Raw genomic sequence first — 16,865 nt, 5'->3', positions numbered from 1 at the left:
GTGATTTCTGACAGTCTCAAAATGGGTGAATGCAGTCAGGCGGTAGGAAAAGCAAGTAGAATACTTGGCTGCATAACTAAAGGTATAACAAGCAGGAAGAGGGAAATTATGATCTTGCTGTATAGAGCACTGGTGAGACAACATTTGGAATATTGTGTTCAGTTCTGGAGACCTCATCTACAAAAAGATATTGATAAAATTGAACGGGTCCAAAGATGGGCTACAAAAATAGTGGAAGGTCTTAAGCATAAAACTTATCAGCAAAGAGTTAATGAACTCAATCTCAATAGTCTGGAGGAGAGAAGGGAAAGCGGGGACATGATCAAAACATTTAAATATATTAAAGGGTTAAATAACGTTCAGGAGGAAAGTGTTTTTAATAGGAAAGTGAAAACAAGAACAAGAGGACACAATCTGAGGTTAGTTGGGGAAAGATTAGAAGTAACATGAGAAAATATTATTTTACTGAAAGAGTAGTAGATGCTTGGAACAAACTTCCAGCAGATATGGTTGGTAAATCCACAGTAACTGAATTTAAACATGCTTGCGATAAACATATATGCATCCTAAGATAAAATGCAAGAAACTAGGCAAACTAGATGGATCATGAGGTCTTTTTTTGCTGTCAATCTTCTATGTTTCTATGTTTAATTATTTGTCTGTCTTTCCAGTTTTTGTACTTATCCTTTCCCCCTCTAGTTGGTAAGAGAATGTTTTTTCTTGGTTTTCTTTTTCAGTAATATTGAGCAGATTGGGTTAATATATAATTAATTATTTTCTACTATTTTAAGATGATTTATATTATTTATACTTATTAAATATGTTGTTGTTTATATTGTTTTATATATTTATATATTATATTATTTATTTATTTATGTATATATATACTTACATATGTAGATTGTTCTGAGTTCGGGTTTTGCCCTGTGTAATATTTTGCATGTCTATGCGACGTTTCGGTGAAATCACATTCACCATCATCAGGCCGAAGTTTTAAGCCTCGTGTTGCTGTAAATATGGAAAATTCCATATTTACAGCAACACGAGGCTTAAAACTTCGTCCTGATGATGGTGAATGTGATTTCACCGAAATGTCGCATAGACATGCAAAATATTACACAGGGCAAAACCCGAACTCAGAACAATCTACATACATATACCCGTGAAAATCTACGAAAACAAATACTTACATATTTATACATAATATATGTATTATATTTATATAATTATATACCCTTTATAAATAACAACCTCTACCTATTCTACAAGGTGCATTCCAAAAGTAATGCAATTTTTAAAAAAGTAATTTATTGAACAGATTTGGGCAAACACTTAAAATTCTTCAAAGTACTGTCCTTGGGCCTCTACACATTTTTTCCAGCGACTCTGCCATGACCGGTATGCACCCTGGAAGGCGTCTTCAGGAACCTCTAGCAAGGTCTTTGTCATGGCTGATTGGATCTCTTCTATGGATGAAAAATGCTCCTTGCCACAACGCGCTATGAGTCCGCGAGTTCCTGGCCAAACACCTGTTGCCAATGCTGCCTCCCCCTATAGTCCTGATGTCGCCCCAGCAGACTTCTTTTTGTTCCCAGCCCTGAAAGGAACCCATTTTTTGTCCATAGAAGAGATCCAATCAGCCGTGACAAAGACCTTGAGAGAGGTCCCCGAAGATGCCTTCCAGGGTGTGTACCGGTCATGGCAGAGTAGCTGGAAAAAATGTGTAGGGGCCCAAGGACAGTACTTTGAAGAATTTTAAGTGATTGTGGAAATCTGTTAAATGGGTTCCAAACAGATGAGCTGCATTTGAGGATGGGTCTGGTGAAAGTTTTATAAGCACTGGTAAGTAGTGTGAGATTGCCAGAGCAGAAGCTACATAGGATTAGGTTTACAACTCTTGAAGCCTTCTTGGCTATGTTGTGGAAGTGGGCTTTGACACTTAAATATTTTGTTATTAGTATACCGAGGTCTTTAACCGAGGTGGGGATTATCTGTGATAATTTGATTATTCAGTTTGTATTTGAAGTTCAGATTCTTCTTCCCAATGGGTAGGACAGAGCATTTGCTAGTTGAGATTTGGAGTTGCCATGTGTTAGACCACTCAGGAACAGAGTTCAGGTCTTTTTGGAGAGTAGTTGTGTTATCGGTGGTGTTGAAGAATTTTACATCGTCGGCGAGAAGGACACAGTTGCTTGTGATGTAATCACAAAGGTCATTGATGTAGAGAATGAAGAGCGTTGGTCCCAGTACACTACCTTGGGGAACACCGCTTTTAACTGGGATGGGGGTGGATATGGTGCTTCCTAATTGACCACTTGTTGTCTGTTTGACAGGAATGCCGTAATCCAGCTATGGAGGGATCCTGAAATGCCATGGGATTTGAGTTTTAGGAATAGTTTGTCGTGGACCACTGAATCAAAGGCTTTGCAGAAGTCGATATAAATTGCATCTATAGATTTCCCTTGATCTAGATGAGTTGCCCATATATTTTTGCAGCGGAGGAGCTGCAGGTTGCAGGATAGTTTTTTTCTGAAACCAAATTGTTTGTTAGAGAGGAAATTATTAGTTTTAGATGGAGAGTAATTGATTTATTTATAATTGATTCCATGACTTTGCATGGGACGCAGCATAGTGAAATTGGTCTGTAGTTATCGACAAGAGAGGGGTCTCCTTTTTTGAAGATGAGGATGACCATTGCTTTCGACCATAGCTTAGGACAGTGATGGGCAACCTTTTGAGCTTGGTGTGTCAAAATTCGCCAAAAAACCAAGCATAACTCGGGTGGTGTGTCACCTTGAGAAAAAAACATAATTTTGTGATATTTATAGTTTAAATCAGTGTTTCCCAACCTTTTTTGAGCTGCGGCACATTATTCAAATTTACAAAATCCTGGGGAACATTGAGCGGTGGGGGGGGGGCAAAAAAAGTTTGGTCAAAAAATATCTCTCTTCCTCCCTTTCGCTCTATTTCTCTCTCTCCCTCATTCTCTCTCCCTTCCTTCCTCTTTCTTTCCCCCTCTCTATCCATCTCTCTTTGTTTCTCCCTTCCTTCCTCCCTTTTTTGCCCTCCTTCTCTCTCCCTCCTTCCCTCCCTCAATGTCTTTCCCTCACCCTCCTTCCCCCCTCTTTCTCTCTCTCTCTTGCTTTCTCTCTCTCTCTTGCTGTCTTTCTCTCTTTCTCTCTCCCCTTCTCTCTCCCTCTCTTTCTCTCTTGCTATCTCTCTTTCTCTCTCTTTTTTTTGCTTTCTCTCTTTCTCTCCCCCTCTCTCTCCTTCTCTTACTATCTCTTTCTCTCTCTCTCCCTCTCTTGCTATCTCTTTCTCTCTCTTTCTCTCCCCCCTCTCCCTCTCTCTCCCTCTCTTGCTATCTCTTTCTCTCTTTCTTTCCCCCCTCTCTCCCTCTCTCTTTCTCTCTCTCCCTCTCTTGCTATCTCTTTCTCTCTTTCTTTCCCCCCTCTCTCCCTCTCTCTTTCTCTCTCTCCCTCTGTTGCTATCTCCCCTCTCTCTTTCTCTCTCCCTCTCTTGCTAACCCCCTCTCTTCCTCTCTCCCTCTCTTGCTATCTCTTTCTCTCCCCCTCTCCCTCTCTTTCTCTCTCCCTCTCTTGCAATCTCTTTCTTTCTCTTTCTCTCCCCTCTCTCCCTCTCTCTTTCTCTCTCTCTCTCCCCCCTCTCTCTTTCTCTCTCTCCCTCTCTTGCTAACCCCCTCTCTCCCTCTCTCCCTCTCTTGCTATCTCTTTCTCTCCCCCTCTCCCTCTCTTTCTCCCTCTCTTGCAATCTCTTTCTTTCTCTTTCTCTCCCCCCTCCCTTTCTCTCTCTCTCCCCCCTCTCTTTCTCTCTCTCCCTCTGTTGCAATCCCCCCTCTCTCTTTCTCTCTGTCCCTCTCTTGCTATCTCCCTCTCTCCCTCTCTTGCTATCTTTCTCTTCCCCCCCTCTCCCTCTCTCTCCCTCTCTTGCTATCTTTCTTTCTCTTTCTCTCCCCCCTCTCCCTCTCCCTTTCTCTCTCTCTCCCCTCTCTCTCTTTCTCTCTCTCCCTCTGTTGCTATCCCCCCTCTCTCTTTCTCTCTCTCCCTCTCTTGCTAACCCCCTCTCTCCCTCTTGCTATCTCTTTCTCTCCCCCCTCTCCCTCTCTTTCTCTCTCCCTCTCTTGCAATCTCTTTCTTTCTCTTTCTCTCCTCCCCTCTCCCTCTCTCTTTCTCTCTCTCTCCCCCTCTCTCTTTCTCTCTCTCCCTCTGTTGCTATCCCCCTCTCTCTTTCTCTCTCTCCCTCTCTTGCTAACCCCCTCTCCCTCTCTCCCTCTCTTGCTATCTTTCTTTCTCTCTCCCCCCCCCTCTCTCTTTCTCTCTCTCCCTCTGTTGCTATCCCCACTCTCTCTTTCTCTGTGCCGCTCTTGCTATCTCTTTCTCTCCCCCCTCTCTCCTTCTCTTTTTCTCTCAGCAGCGGCAGCAGGGTGATCAGCTGTGAGGCAGAGCTCCGGAACCGAGGCACCGACGGCGGCGGCTAGACATGTTGCTAGACGCCGTACATGCTGGCGTTGCGTGGGGCTGGAGCCTCCGTCCCAGCCCAGCCAGCAGGTAAGTGCCAGGCACGCAATTCCAGCATGTCCAGCCGCCGGCGTCGGTGCCTCTGTTCCGGAGCTCCGCCTCACAGCTGACCACCCTGGCGCCTCCCCACGGGTACTGCCCGCTGCCGCCACCCTCCCACCAGCTGAAACGTCCGGCCGTGGCGATTCTTCCCCCGGCCGAACAGGCATGCCTGTGCTGCCAAAGGCAGCGTGTGGGCGAGCCTGCGCTCTGCGCAGACGCGCCCAGCTAGGAGGCGGTGTTCTCGCCCCGCCCCAGCTGAAACTGACATCCGGCCGGGGCGATTCTTCCCCCGTCCGGACAGGCATGCGCGCGCCCAGCTGGGAGGCGGTGTTCTCGGGCCCCCCCAGCTGAAACTGAAGTCCGGCCGGGGCGATTCTTCCCCCGGCCGGACAGGCATGCCTGTGCTGCCAAAGGCAGCGTGTCGGCGAGCCTGCACTCTGCGCAGACGCGCCCAGCTAGGAGGCGGTGTTCTCACATGCCCCCCAGCTGAAACTGACGTCCGGCCGGGGCGATTCTTCCCCCGGCCGGACAGGCATGCGCGCGCCCAGCTGGGAGGCGGTGTTCTCGGGCCCCCCCAGCTGAAACTGAAGTCCGGCCGGGGCGATTCTTCCCCCGGCCGGACAGGCATGCCTGTGCTGCCAAAGGCAGCGTGTCGGCGAGCCTGCGCTCTGCGCAGACGCGCCCAGCTAGGAGGCGGTGTTCTCACACGCGCCCCAGCTGAAACTGACGTCCGGCCGGGGCGATTCTTCCCCCGGCCGGACAGGCATGCGCGCGCCCAGCTGGGAGGCGGTATTCTCGGGCCACCCCAGCTGAAACTGACGTCCGGCCGGGGCGATTCTTCCCCTGGCCGGACAGGTATGCTTGTGCTGCCAAAGGCAGCGTGTGGGCGAGCCTGCGCTCTGCTCTCCCGCATGTCACCTAAAATGGCTACGCGTGTCAGTGCTGACACGCGTGTCATAGGTTCGCCATCACTGGCTTAGGAAGTGTGCTGGTTCTGAAGGATTTTTCGAAAATTATGCTTAGTGGTTCAGCTATGGCAGAAGAGAGCTTTTTTAGGAAGTAAGCACATAGACCATCTGGTCCAACTGATAGAGAAGGTTTAAGGTCACTTAGTGCTTTTTCAACTTGGTCTTCAGTGAAGTCTACTTGGGTTAGGTCATTAAGGGAGTTTGAGGTGCGATTGATGAAATTGGGGGATGAGCCATTGCTATTAACAAAGACAGAGCCAAAGAAAGAGTTGAGGAGGTTGGCTTTGGATGAATCATCGTGGTATTCTTTGTTGTTGGGTCCTTTGAGAGGTGAGATGGGTCTAGAGTCTTTGAGTTTATTGTTGACAAAGTTGTAGAAAGCTCTATTAGATTTGGTGCGTAGGAGGTTTTCCTCTTGTTTGCTGTAGTAGTTAAGGCATTCTGCTTTTATTTGATTGCAAATGCTTTTATATCGGCTCTTTTTTAAAATTATTTTTAACTCTTTTTTTAAAATTGCCATGTAATCCCTTAATTCAGGGTAGAGTCGACAACTGAATATAGCTTAGCTTTTATTTGCCAGATGATGTTCTTGATGCTACAGGAAGTTTGCAGCAGATTTTTTTTTTCTTTATATGCTAGAAAAGAAATATCTGCTGCTATCTAGAATTAAATTCTCAACATTCTAAGTGGAGGCAAGCACTTTCACCCCTAGACCTCATGCAAATATTGACAATAGCTGGATAGAATCAGTGGTGGGATTCAAATAATTTAACAAGTATCTGCCCTAATGATTGGCTGGGTAGGCATGGCTGGGTGGGCACATGACTAGATTGACATGACCAACTCAACGTCACTGACCATGCCCGTCCCCGCCTCCTGGCAGGAAGCGGGGATGGGCATGGTCAGTGTCGTTGAGACCCCAATCAAGGCCTCAATAAAATATAATATTCCTCTCTATTTATTTACTACTACTGAACATCATTTAACAATAGTGGCAAGCAAAATCACAAAATAGAACAAAACGTACTTAAATCTTGCTTAGCAATGGAAATTTTGGCTCAGTTGTTTACCCCTTTCAAGTGACTTTCAAGAAACATTTCATGATTTGAACGATTTTGGGCTTAGGTAGTGGTGTCACCAAAGTGGGTCCACTTCTCTCCTTTGTTGGTGGGGAAGCTGTGCTTGGCTGAGGGCCACCAAAGGGAGGTGGGGAATCTGGAGGAGAACAACACTCCTGGTAAGAAAGCCTTTTGATCGCTTCTCACATGAAGAGACAGGATGCTATAAAGGCTCCACAGCCTTGTGTACTGCTACATTGCTCAGAGGGGGAATAAAGAGGCCAGCCAGCAGGCCAAAGCTTTCTTTGCTCTCCTGCCTCTGTTCTTGCAAGTTTAAAAAATGTCCCACTTTAAAAGATCAACTGTTCTGGAGCTTCAAGGCGGCAAAGGGCTGCTTTCCCAACGAAAGAGCCGACATGGGAGGCAGAGGGAGGAGAACTTCCCAAGCAGCTGGGGCTTATCAAACACCCATTGCAAAAGGCCGGGTGCCCCCCATTGATTGAGCAGGGCCAACGGAGGGACTTCGTGGGGGCAAACCATGCTGGGCGCCGGGGTGGGCACAGGAGCTAAGACAGCTAAGCCCTCCTTTATCTCCTAAATCAGCCCTGAGGTGAGGCAAATGGGGGGGCGGCATGCGCGTGCCCTCTGCAAAGTGTTCCCGTGAGACTGGCCAGGGCTTTGTAAAGGAGGTGAAACAAACAACTTGGCTGCTTTGTGTCCGAAGGGGTGCCATCATTCCAGCCACAGCCTCCCCATCCCCAGTTTAAGAAATGGGACTCCTCTCCCTTATTCAAGGGAGGCTTAGGGTTTATTTGTGGTTTTGAGGGGGGAGAAGGGGGCGGATGTGAGGAAATGGGGACTCAAGGAGCATTTGACTCTTCAACAACCGGCATCTGACAAAACTCTCGGGAGGAGAGAGAGGGCTTCTCAAATGGGCAAGATGGGGGGGATATATTTAAATGTCAAAAAAAGGCATGGGGTGGGGGCGGCGCTGCCAAAACCAAGGATAAAAGGGGGCCATTTTTCCATCTTTCCCTTTTTGCTAGGAAGGAAGGAAAAAGAAAATAGCAATAGCATTTAGACTTATAGACCACTTCGTAGCGTTTTTACAGCCGTCTCTACGCAGTTTAAGGAATCTGGGTAATAAGCATCTTGCCCCCCAACAATCTGGGTAATAGGCATCTTGCCCCCCCCCAACAAGGCATCTTGCCCCTCAACAATAATAAGCATCTTGCCCCCAACAATCTGGGTTATAAGCATCTTGCCCCACAACAAGGCATCTTGCCCCCCAACAATAATAAGCATCTTGCCCCACAACAATCTGGGTCCTCAATTTACCCACCTTGGAAAGATGGAAGGTTGGGGAAAGAAGGGGGAGACAGGGAGGGTATAAGGGGAGTTGTCTTTTGAAAGCAGTATGCAATGAAATTTCATTTTAATGTATGCGGAAGGAAGAGAGAGAAAGAAAAAGGCAGGGAGGAAGAGAGAAAAAAAGAGAAAAAATCCCCCCCCCCCGGTCAATGGTGTCCCTCTTTACCAATGTAAAAATCTGGTCACTACAGAAGCAGCAACTTCACACTCTCCCCTCTCTATAAGTGGCCACCGCCTCCCACTTCTCCCTCTTTCTTTCTGCTGCCAGGTGATTCCATGTGAACAAGGGGGCAGCCACTAGCAGAGAGAGGAGAGTGCAATATTGGTATTTCTGGGGTGAGAGGACATGGGAAGTGTCTGGATCTGGCTCACCTAGCTTTTTTTCTCTTGCAGCCATCTTTCCCATTTAGAGAGCCGCAGTCTCAAAGATCAGGAGGGCCAGGTGGAAAGAGAAGCAAAACTAGCAAGAGTGGAGGAAGGAAAGTAAAGCAAGCAAGTTAACCTTTGGCCTGCCAGCTGGCCTCTTTATTCCCCCTCACTCCTGAGGCAGCCCTCTGGAACAGCAGCAGAAACATGCACAGCTGCAACAGGAAGAGAAACTAGGTGAGCCAGGCCCAGATGCTTCCTTGGTCCCCTTGTCCCAGAAGCACCAACCTTGCACATTCCCCTCTCTGCTAGCAGATGCCCCCTTCTTCATATGGGATTGTCCAGCAGTGGGGAAGGAGAGGAAGAAGAGGACGGCCTCTAGCAGCTCCAAACATAAATGCAGAAAGCAGCATACCACGGGTGGGAGACCTGCTGTGGACCTGCTGCATTTGGCCGAAGGGTCAATGTCAGCAGTGACATTGTAGGGCTTGGCCTCCTTTTGGACCAAGCTCTTGATGTCATCTGCTCACCCTCCCCTCCATTTCAGGTCCCACATCCAACCCGCATTAGGGGGACTCACCATTTCCAAGAGGTAGGCAAGTAAACAGGTGACCCTTGGAGGAGTGTTCCACACTGGGGTGCTGAGTGCTTGGACAAGGTGCTTTCTTTTGGGCCTCCCTCCTGGAGCCAAGCCCAAAAGACAGCCAAGCCTTGCTGTGTACCTCGCCCAGGTGGCCCTTTGGCTAAGCACAGTGGGCCTGGAACTGATCTCCGTCCCCTGCTGTTGGTCTTACCTTGTCAGGCCAGGTGAGAAGTGGCTGGAGGGGAGGGTGAGGGGCACCCACCTGCAGGCCACCACCCATGAAGAGGTTGCCTGGGTAGCTGCACAGTGCCAGCAGCACTCATGGATCATGGTGCCACATGAGAACCAGGCATGAACCCCTCTTTGCAGGAGCCCCAATGATGCCCCCAGCATCCTTACGGCAGAGTCTGCTCCAGGCGCTTAGATCAGCCCCTGCAAAGACCATTGTCTCCTGAGGAGCCTGGCTGAGGCCTTGCTCACCACCCGCTGAGGATCCTAGAGATGGGTTCCTTCAAGCACTTAGCTTGTTTAGTAACTGCAGCCCCTCCCACTGAATGCCCTTGTCAGAGCTGAGTTGTGGTTTTGCCTGTGTGAATGTCACTTGCTTGGAGGGGGAGGGGGGATGATAGTGGAGTACCAAGATGCCAAAATGGCTGAGAGGGGAGGGGCGAGCTGTGAGGCAGGCCCAGGCATGGTGATTCAGCCGAATTGCACACAATGTTAACAATGGGTTCTGCTGTTCAATGTTAACAATGGGTGAAGCAGTTGAATACCACCACTGGATGGAATGAAGGAAATCCATAGAAGGTGGGAGATAAGAAGTTTAAGAAGAAAATGTCCATTGTTGTGGTGGAAGTGAGGCTCATTTGCAACTTTGGAAGATAAATGATGGCCTATTGGTGATATTGGGGTAAGCTAGATGCAGTTCTATTTTCTTTTTTTTACTGCTTGCTTTTAATTGGGGGGGGGAGAGAGAATATTGTTCTTCATCTCCTATTTTTTATTTTAATAATATTGCTTATGTTAAAAGGAAATTGTAATGGATTGGTATGAACGTATAACCAATAATCTGTGTTAAAATGGGCAGCCAAAAATCAAATCAAATCAAATCAAATCAAATTAAAATTCTTTTTAAATAGTGTTTCCATTATATTTCTAAAGAGAAGTTACTATATCTAAGGACAAAGGCCTCATTTTTAGGGAAACTTTCAACGGATACTAGAAGTCATTTTGATATATACTGTTTTCTTTATGAAATTTATATAGCTGCCCATCTCTCATCTATTATCCAGAATAGTGGCATTAAAGCAGTGCTATATTTTCCACGGGCTAATCATACATACCTCTGAGGTCCATCAATGTCATGCATTAGCCAAATCTGCATCTTGGAAACTTTCTCTGGGTTTAAGTTAACAATTTCAACACTGCCAAAAATGCTGAAAGATTAGAAGCAGAGAAAAACATTCAAAACTTTTTCTTGGTTAAACAAATATATCAGGCCAAAATGTTAAAATATTACTCCTTTGTTACTAGATGTATATTTCTATTTTCAGAAGACCCTTATTTCCGAAGACTCTAATTTGGTCTTTCTATATCCTTTTACATTCTGACTCTTCAACAGATGGATCTGTGCTTGCCATACTCAGTTAATGGTGGCTGACGCTTTTCTGCTATTCATCATAAAATTCTCAGCCAAGGGGACAAGCTCATAAAGAAGAAAAGGAACCACAAAATGACAGAGCCAAAAAGGACTTCGCTGAATTTTGGCATTAGCAAAATGAACAGAGTATGGTCCAAAATCTTAAGGGATATCCCCTACTTGCCCCTCCTAGGATTATCTATCCTCTTAATTATGCTGCGATGAATTTTCATGCAAATATTATTATGATTGTAAGCCTCCCAGAGTTATCCTGTGGTAAGATGGGCAGCCAATGAATTTAATAAATAAATATTAACACTTATTTTAAAATTATTATTATGAAATCCTTGCACTTGTTTTGACCCCTTAGATCAATAGGAGGGGTTTTATTTTCAAGAGGGGTATTTCAGTGGAAAGAACCTACTTGGGACCCGCACACCCATGGTGGCTGCTACTGAAGTAAATGGTAAACCGAGCTATGTTTTTGCTCTCCTTTTTTAAAAAAATCTTTAACTCTTTTGGTTTCTTCATTCTTTCATTTCTTTCTTCACTTGAAATCATTTTGAAACGCATTAGAACGTATCATTTATCACCAATCAGGCTGAGAACTGGAAGCCACAGCCCAGTTGCTAGTCCAGCACTAGAAAAGCCACCCCTGGCCCTGGGGGTATCTGCCAGGGTACAGTTGAAATATCAAGATGGTGACACAATGGTGCAATTGAAGCTCCATCCTCTTTAATGTGTGCCATGTATGCCATGTAAATTAAAATTGATAATTGTCAAGCACCAGAGAAATCAGGCGATCCAGGCAGTTTTTTCTTCCTTAATAATTTTTATTGAATTTTTTTAAAATGTAAGACAGACAGAACTAACAATATTTAACATATATAGGAGCTACCATTGGTCCTCTTATTATAGAAGTCTTCCTAATTCAAAAATAAAAAGCTAATTCTATTTTAGATCAATACAGAAAAGTGAACTTATCGATGAAATATCTGTTTGTATACAATATTAATATGCAAAGAAAAATAAATCTAAAATTTCAAACATTTTCTATTAATAATTAATAATAATAATTTATTAGATTTGTATGCCGCCCCTCTCCGAAGAATCGGGGCGGCTCACAACAAGCGATAAAACAATATTGTACAGGCACAAATCTAATATTAAGAAAAAACTAAAAAACCCTATCAATTAAAAACCAAACAGCACATACATACCAAACATAAATTATAATAAGCTTGGGGGAAAGGTGTCTCAAATCCCCCATGCCTGGCGGTATAGATGGGTCTTAAGTAGTTTACGGAAGACGAGGAGGGTGGGAGCAGTTCTAATCTCCGGGGGGAGTTGATTCCAGAGGGCCGGGGCCGCCACAGAGAAGGCTCTTCCCCTGGGGCCCGCCAGACGACATTGTTTAGTCGACGGGACCCGGAGAAGGCCAACTCTGTGGGACCTTATCGGCCGCTGGGATTCGTGCGGTAGTAGGCGGTTCCGGAGGTATTCTGGTCCAATGCCATGTAGGGCTTTAAAGGTCATGACCAACACTTTGAATTGTGACCGGAAACTGATCGGCAGCCAATGCAAGCCACGGAGTGTTGTAGAAACGTGGGCGAATCTAGGAAGCCCCACGATAGCTCTCGCGGCTGCGTTCTGCACAATCTGAAGTTTCCAAACACTTTTCAAAGGTAGCCCCATGTAGAGAGCGTTGCAGTAATCGAACCTCGAGGTGATAAGGGCATGAGTGACTGTGAGCAATGACTCCCTGTCCAAATAGGGCCGCAACTGGTGCACCAGGCGAACCTGGGCAAACGCCCTCCTCGCCACAGCCGAAAGATGATGTTCCAATGTCAGCTGTGGGTCGAGGAGGACGCCCAAGTTGCGCACCCTCTCTGAGGGGGTCAGTAGTTCCCCCCCCCAGGGTAATGGACGGACAGATGGAATTGTCCTTGGGAGGCAACACCCACAGCCACTCCGTCTTGTCTGGATTGAGTTTGAGTTTGTTGACAGTTTGGCCCCAACAGCCTCCAGGCACCGGCACATCACTTCCACTGCTTCGCTGACTGGACATGGGGTGGAGATGTACAACTGGGTATCATCCGCATATTGATGATACCTCACCCCATGCCCTTGGATGATCTCACCCAGCGGTTTCATGTAGATATTAAATAGCAGGGGGGAGAGGACTGACCCCTGAGGTACCCCACAAGGGAGAAACCTAGAGGTCGACCTCTGACCCCCCACTAACACCGACTGTGACCGACCGGAGAGGTAGGAGGAGAACCACTGGAGAACAGTGCCTCCCACTCCCAACCCCTCCAGTCGGCGCAGAAGGATACCATGGTCGATGGTATCGAAAGCCGCTGAGAGGTCAAGAAGCACCAGGACAGAGGACAAGCCCCTGTCCCGGGCCCGCCAGAGATCATCCATCAACACGACCAAAGCAGTTTCCGTGCTGTAGCCGGGCCTGAAACCCGACTGCTGGGGACCTAGATAATCGGCTTCTTCCAAGGACCGCTGGAGCTGGAGTGCCACCACCTTCTCGACAACCTTCCCCATAAAGGGAAGGTTGGAGATTGGACGATAGTTGTTAAGTACGGCTGGGTCCAGGGAGGGCTTCTTGAGGAGGGGGCGCACAAGCGCTTCTTTATAGAGTGATGGAAAAACTCCCCTCCCCAAGGAAGCGTTGGTAATCTCCTGGGCCCAGCTCCGTGTCACCTCCCTGCTGGCCGAAACCAACCAGGAGGGACACGGATCCAGTAAGCAGGTGGCAGAACTCACAGCTCCAATGGCCTTGTCCACTTCATCAGGTGTCACCAAGTCAAACTCCTCCCAGACAGATGGACAAAGACGTTTAGCCCCAGTCACCTCGACTGACTCATTGTCAGCCGATACTGCTATGCAATTGGAGTCGAGTTCAGCTCGGATCCGAGCGACTTTATCAGCGAAAAATGAGTTAAATTCCTCAGCACTGCCCTGCAAGGGTTCCCCAACTCCCCCCTGATTTAGAAGGGAGTGGGTTACCCTAAACAGTGCAGCCGGGCGGGATTCCGCTGATGCAATCAAGGCGGCATGGTACGCGCATCTTGCCGCCTTGAGCGCCACTTTGTAAGTCTTAATAAAAGCTCTTACAAGTGTTCGGTCGGATTCGGACTTACTCTTCCTCCATCGCTTCTCTAGACGTCTCTTCTGGCGTTTCAACTCCCGGAGCTCCTCGTTGAACCATGGAGCTCTACGGGGTCTAGTGCCACAGAGAGGTCGCAGTGGCGCAATTCGGTCAAGAGCCTCCGCTGCAGCCTTGTTCCAGGCCTCAGCAAGAGACTCTGCCGAGCTGTGGATGAGCGAATCTGGTAAAACCCCAAGCGCCTTCTGAAAGCCCTCAGGGTCCATCAGGCGTCTGGGGCGGAACCTCCTAATCGGTTCCGCCTCCCTGCGGGGGAGGATTGGAGCCAGGAAGTTGAGCCGCAGTAGAAAATGGTCTGACCATGACAAAGGCAATTGATTATATAATTATGATTAAATTGTTAAACTCAGGCAGTTCAAATGGATATAAAGATTTATTGCAAGCCTAAACTCTCTACAAGAATCTGAACTAGTAAAAGTAAAAAAAAAAACGGTGATAGATAAGGAATTCAAGTTGGGACTTAGATCTCTTATGATAGGATTCCTGAAGTGAAATTGGGTTCCTTGGGCTCAGCCTGGTTATCTCCTACAGCAGGGGTAGGGAACGTTGGCTCTTCTATGACTTGTGGACTTCAACTCCCAGAATTCCTGAGCCAATCATGCTAGCTCAGGAATTCTGGGAGTTGAAGTCCACAAGTCACAGAAGAGCCAACGTTCCCTACCCCTGTCCTACAGTAATACTTCAATCATACCATTGTGGCTGTCATCTTTATTCCATATCTTGCAGATACCCATGGCTGACATATAGATGCTTGGTCAGAAATATCCACAAATAAATAGTGAAGAAAACCTTCTTTGTTTACTAAAGGAACATTTTAAGTCCATGAGAGGAAAGACAATACCTGTTTTTTCTAAATGCTCCAGTCGCTGTTGACCCATTGAGCATCACTTGGACTGTTCCACAGGATGTTTCTGCAAACTAAAACAAGGAGGAACATTATTTCTTACAACAAGCAAATCATCTATTTTATATTTGGTTACTATTTTGTGTTTCCAAAAATACAATAGATGTTTGAACACCTTATTTCTACAAAATTAATTTCCCTGCCATAATTTGAAAAATATCATAACAAGACATACCCACCTAGATCACTGCTGTCTGAAAATGGTTTCAGGTTTTCACAAAATTCATGGAAGAGGAAAAACTTTAATGGTAATTGTAATAATAAAACCAACAAAGATAGGTAGCCCTCAACTTATGACTGGTTGCTTAACATTCATTCAAAGTTACAATGGATCCATGAAAGCTATTGAATTTCCCTGAAATATGACCTACACCCAAAACAAATTGTAGCTTAATATAAGCCCTATCCCCCAAAATAAACCCTATTTTAAGCCCCTGTTATCATCTGGTTGTAGGAGGGCAGGGTGGACCCGTCCCACACACCACACACCCACTTACCTTAGGACTAATGCAGCCAGGCCTTCCATGCCCCGACACCTGTCACATCACTGCTCGACTTCTACTGCAGCAGCTTGTGGCCACTTGTAGCTGGACACCACATCATGGCATTGTGCCATTGCCACCACTCACAGACAGATACCATGCAGTGCATTGCGCTGGTGTAGTTGCTTATAGCAGAATGCCAAGAGGCTCATCTCACTGGTGCTGACACTTGTGGCAGAACGCTGTGAGGCTCATCACACCTGTGCCACCATTCAGGTAAGCAGCATAGCCTTCTGCTGTAAGCAGTGGCAGTGGCACAATGAGCCTTGTGGGATCCTGCTTGTGAGTAGTGGCAGCAGTGCATTGAGCGACATGGTGTCTGGCTGCAAGTAGCCCAGAAGGCGGCAGTGACATGACATACGTTGGGCCATGGGAGGCATAGCTGCAGTGGTCTTAACATAAGTGGGTAAGACATCCCTCGAAGATAAGACCTGAAAATAAGATCAAGTAAGATCAGATCTTATTTTTGGGGAAGCATGGTACTTACAACCAATTTGAAGTTCTCATGTCTGCCTTCCTCCACCCCACACAGTCACATTCTCCACTGCATCTGGAAGGAGAGTCCAACATGGGTATTTAACCAATCCTATTGGTAGAGACTGAGTAAAAAATTAGCATAATAATAGGTACCGCGCCCTTGCAGTCCCCCATGAGCTCAGTTTTAAAAACTCAGTCCCAGAGTAGAGACATACTGAGTTTTACTTAAAGAAATTTGACTGTTGTTTACCAGTTTAATCTTGTTTCTTTTGTCTCCTTACAGATTTGATCAGCGTTGGAGGAAGGGGTCTCTGTCCTCCGTGGACAACACCCCCAACGATCTCCTTAGGGGCTGCTTCCCCCCGAGGGAACTGCCCCCAAGAGGAGCACCTCAGCCCAGAGTCCCTGGCCCCAGCGGTCAAACAAGGGCTGCGAGCCGAAGGTGGGGGGGTCCGCCCCCCCCCCCACTAGGAGGCTCGAGGAGGACAAATGCCCCCGGAGGGGTTTTCGACCAGCGCCGGAGCCCGGATCAGCTGTTAAGCGGCGAGAGGAAAAAGCCACGGAGGCTACCGCCGCCGCCGCCGCCGCCAGAGATAAAATCGCCACGGCTGGTCGGTGAGAGGTCCATCGAGGACCGGATGACCGAGAACGGGCTGGGTGAGCCCGAATAGGCAGCGAAAGCGGGGGGGTAAGCGCAAAAAGCCCACGAAAACGCTGGGCAGCGCCATTTTGGAAAGACCCCCCCACGGAGCGCAAAGGCGCCAACCGGAAGGGCTTCCGGCAGCTGAGAAGCGCAAATTGGACTTCGGCTCTACTGCGCAACCGCAAGGGTGAGACCAGCAGCAGCAGCCATTTTTACTATTAGTGACGAAGCTGCTGAGAGGCAATTTTCCGGGCAATTCATCTGATACAACCACCGGAGCTGTGAGTACAATGGATGATAAGCCCAGTGCCGAGAAAGCCAGTTCCCCAGTGGTGACCAAGGAAAAGGCTAAGGGGAAGGATAAGGAGAGGTCAAAGCCCTCCCAGTCCCCTGCTTCGGTGGCCCTGCTTCGGTGGCCACCCCTGCTTCGGTGGCCTCATTGAAAGAGGCAGAAAAGTGCATAAAAGCGCTGGAGAAGAAATTGGAGGCAGCATTACACCCCTCCCCCTCGCCAGTACCATTGGCTCAGAGGCAGGCAACCACACCTGAACCT

General features: G+C 47.4%; 1 protein-coding gene across 2 annotated transcripts in view; it reads right to left on the bottom strand.

The window, feature by feature from the left end:
* Nucleotides 1–16,865, bottom strand: part of LOC139170329 (ADP-ribosyl cyclase/cyclic ADP-ribose hydrolase 1-like) — a 185,842-nt gene that overhangs the window by 50,051 nt on the left and 118,926 nt on the right. For both annotated transcript variants that reach the window (XM_070757370.1, XM_070757371.1), the window contains exons 5-6: nucleotides 14,588–14,664; nucleotides 10,270–10,362 (exon numbers count right to left, since the gene is read on the bottom strand). In XM_070757370.1, the coding sequence (XP_070613471.1) occupies nucleotides 10,270–10,362; nucleotides 14,588–14,664 (170 nt within the window). The remainder of the gene's footprint in view (nucleotides 1–10,269; nucleotides 10,363–14,587; nucleotides 14,665–16,865) is intronic.

This window comes from Erythrolamprus reginae, chromosome 7 (assembly GCF_031021105.1).
Source record: "Erythrolamprus reginae isolate rEryReg1 chromosome 7, rEryReg1.hap1, whole genome shotgun sequence".
Classification (NCBI taxonomy): Eukaryota; Metazoa; Chordata; class Lepidosauria; order Squamata; family Dipsadidae; genus Erythrolamprus; species Erythrolamprus reginae.
This window is presented reverse-complemented; position numbering and strand designations above follow the sequence as displayed.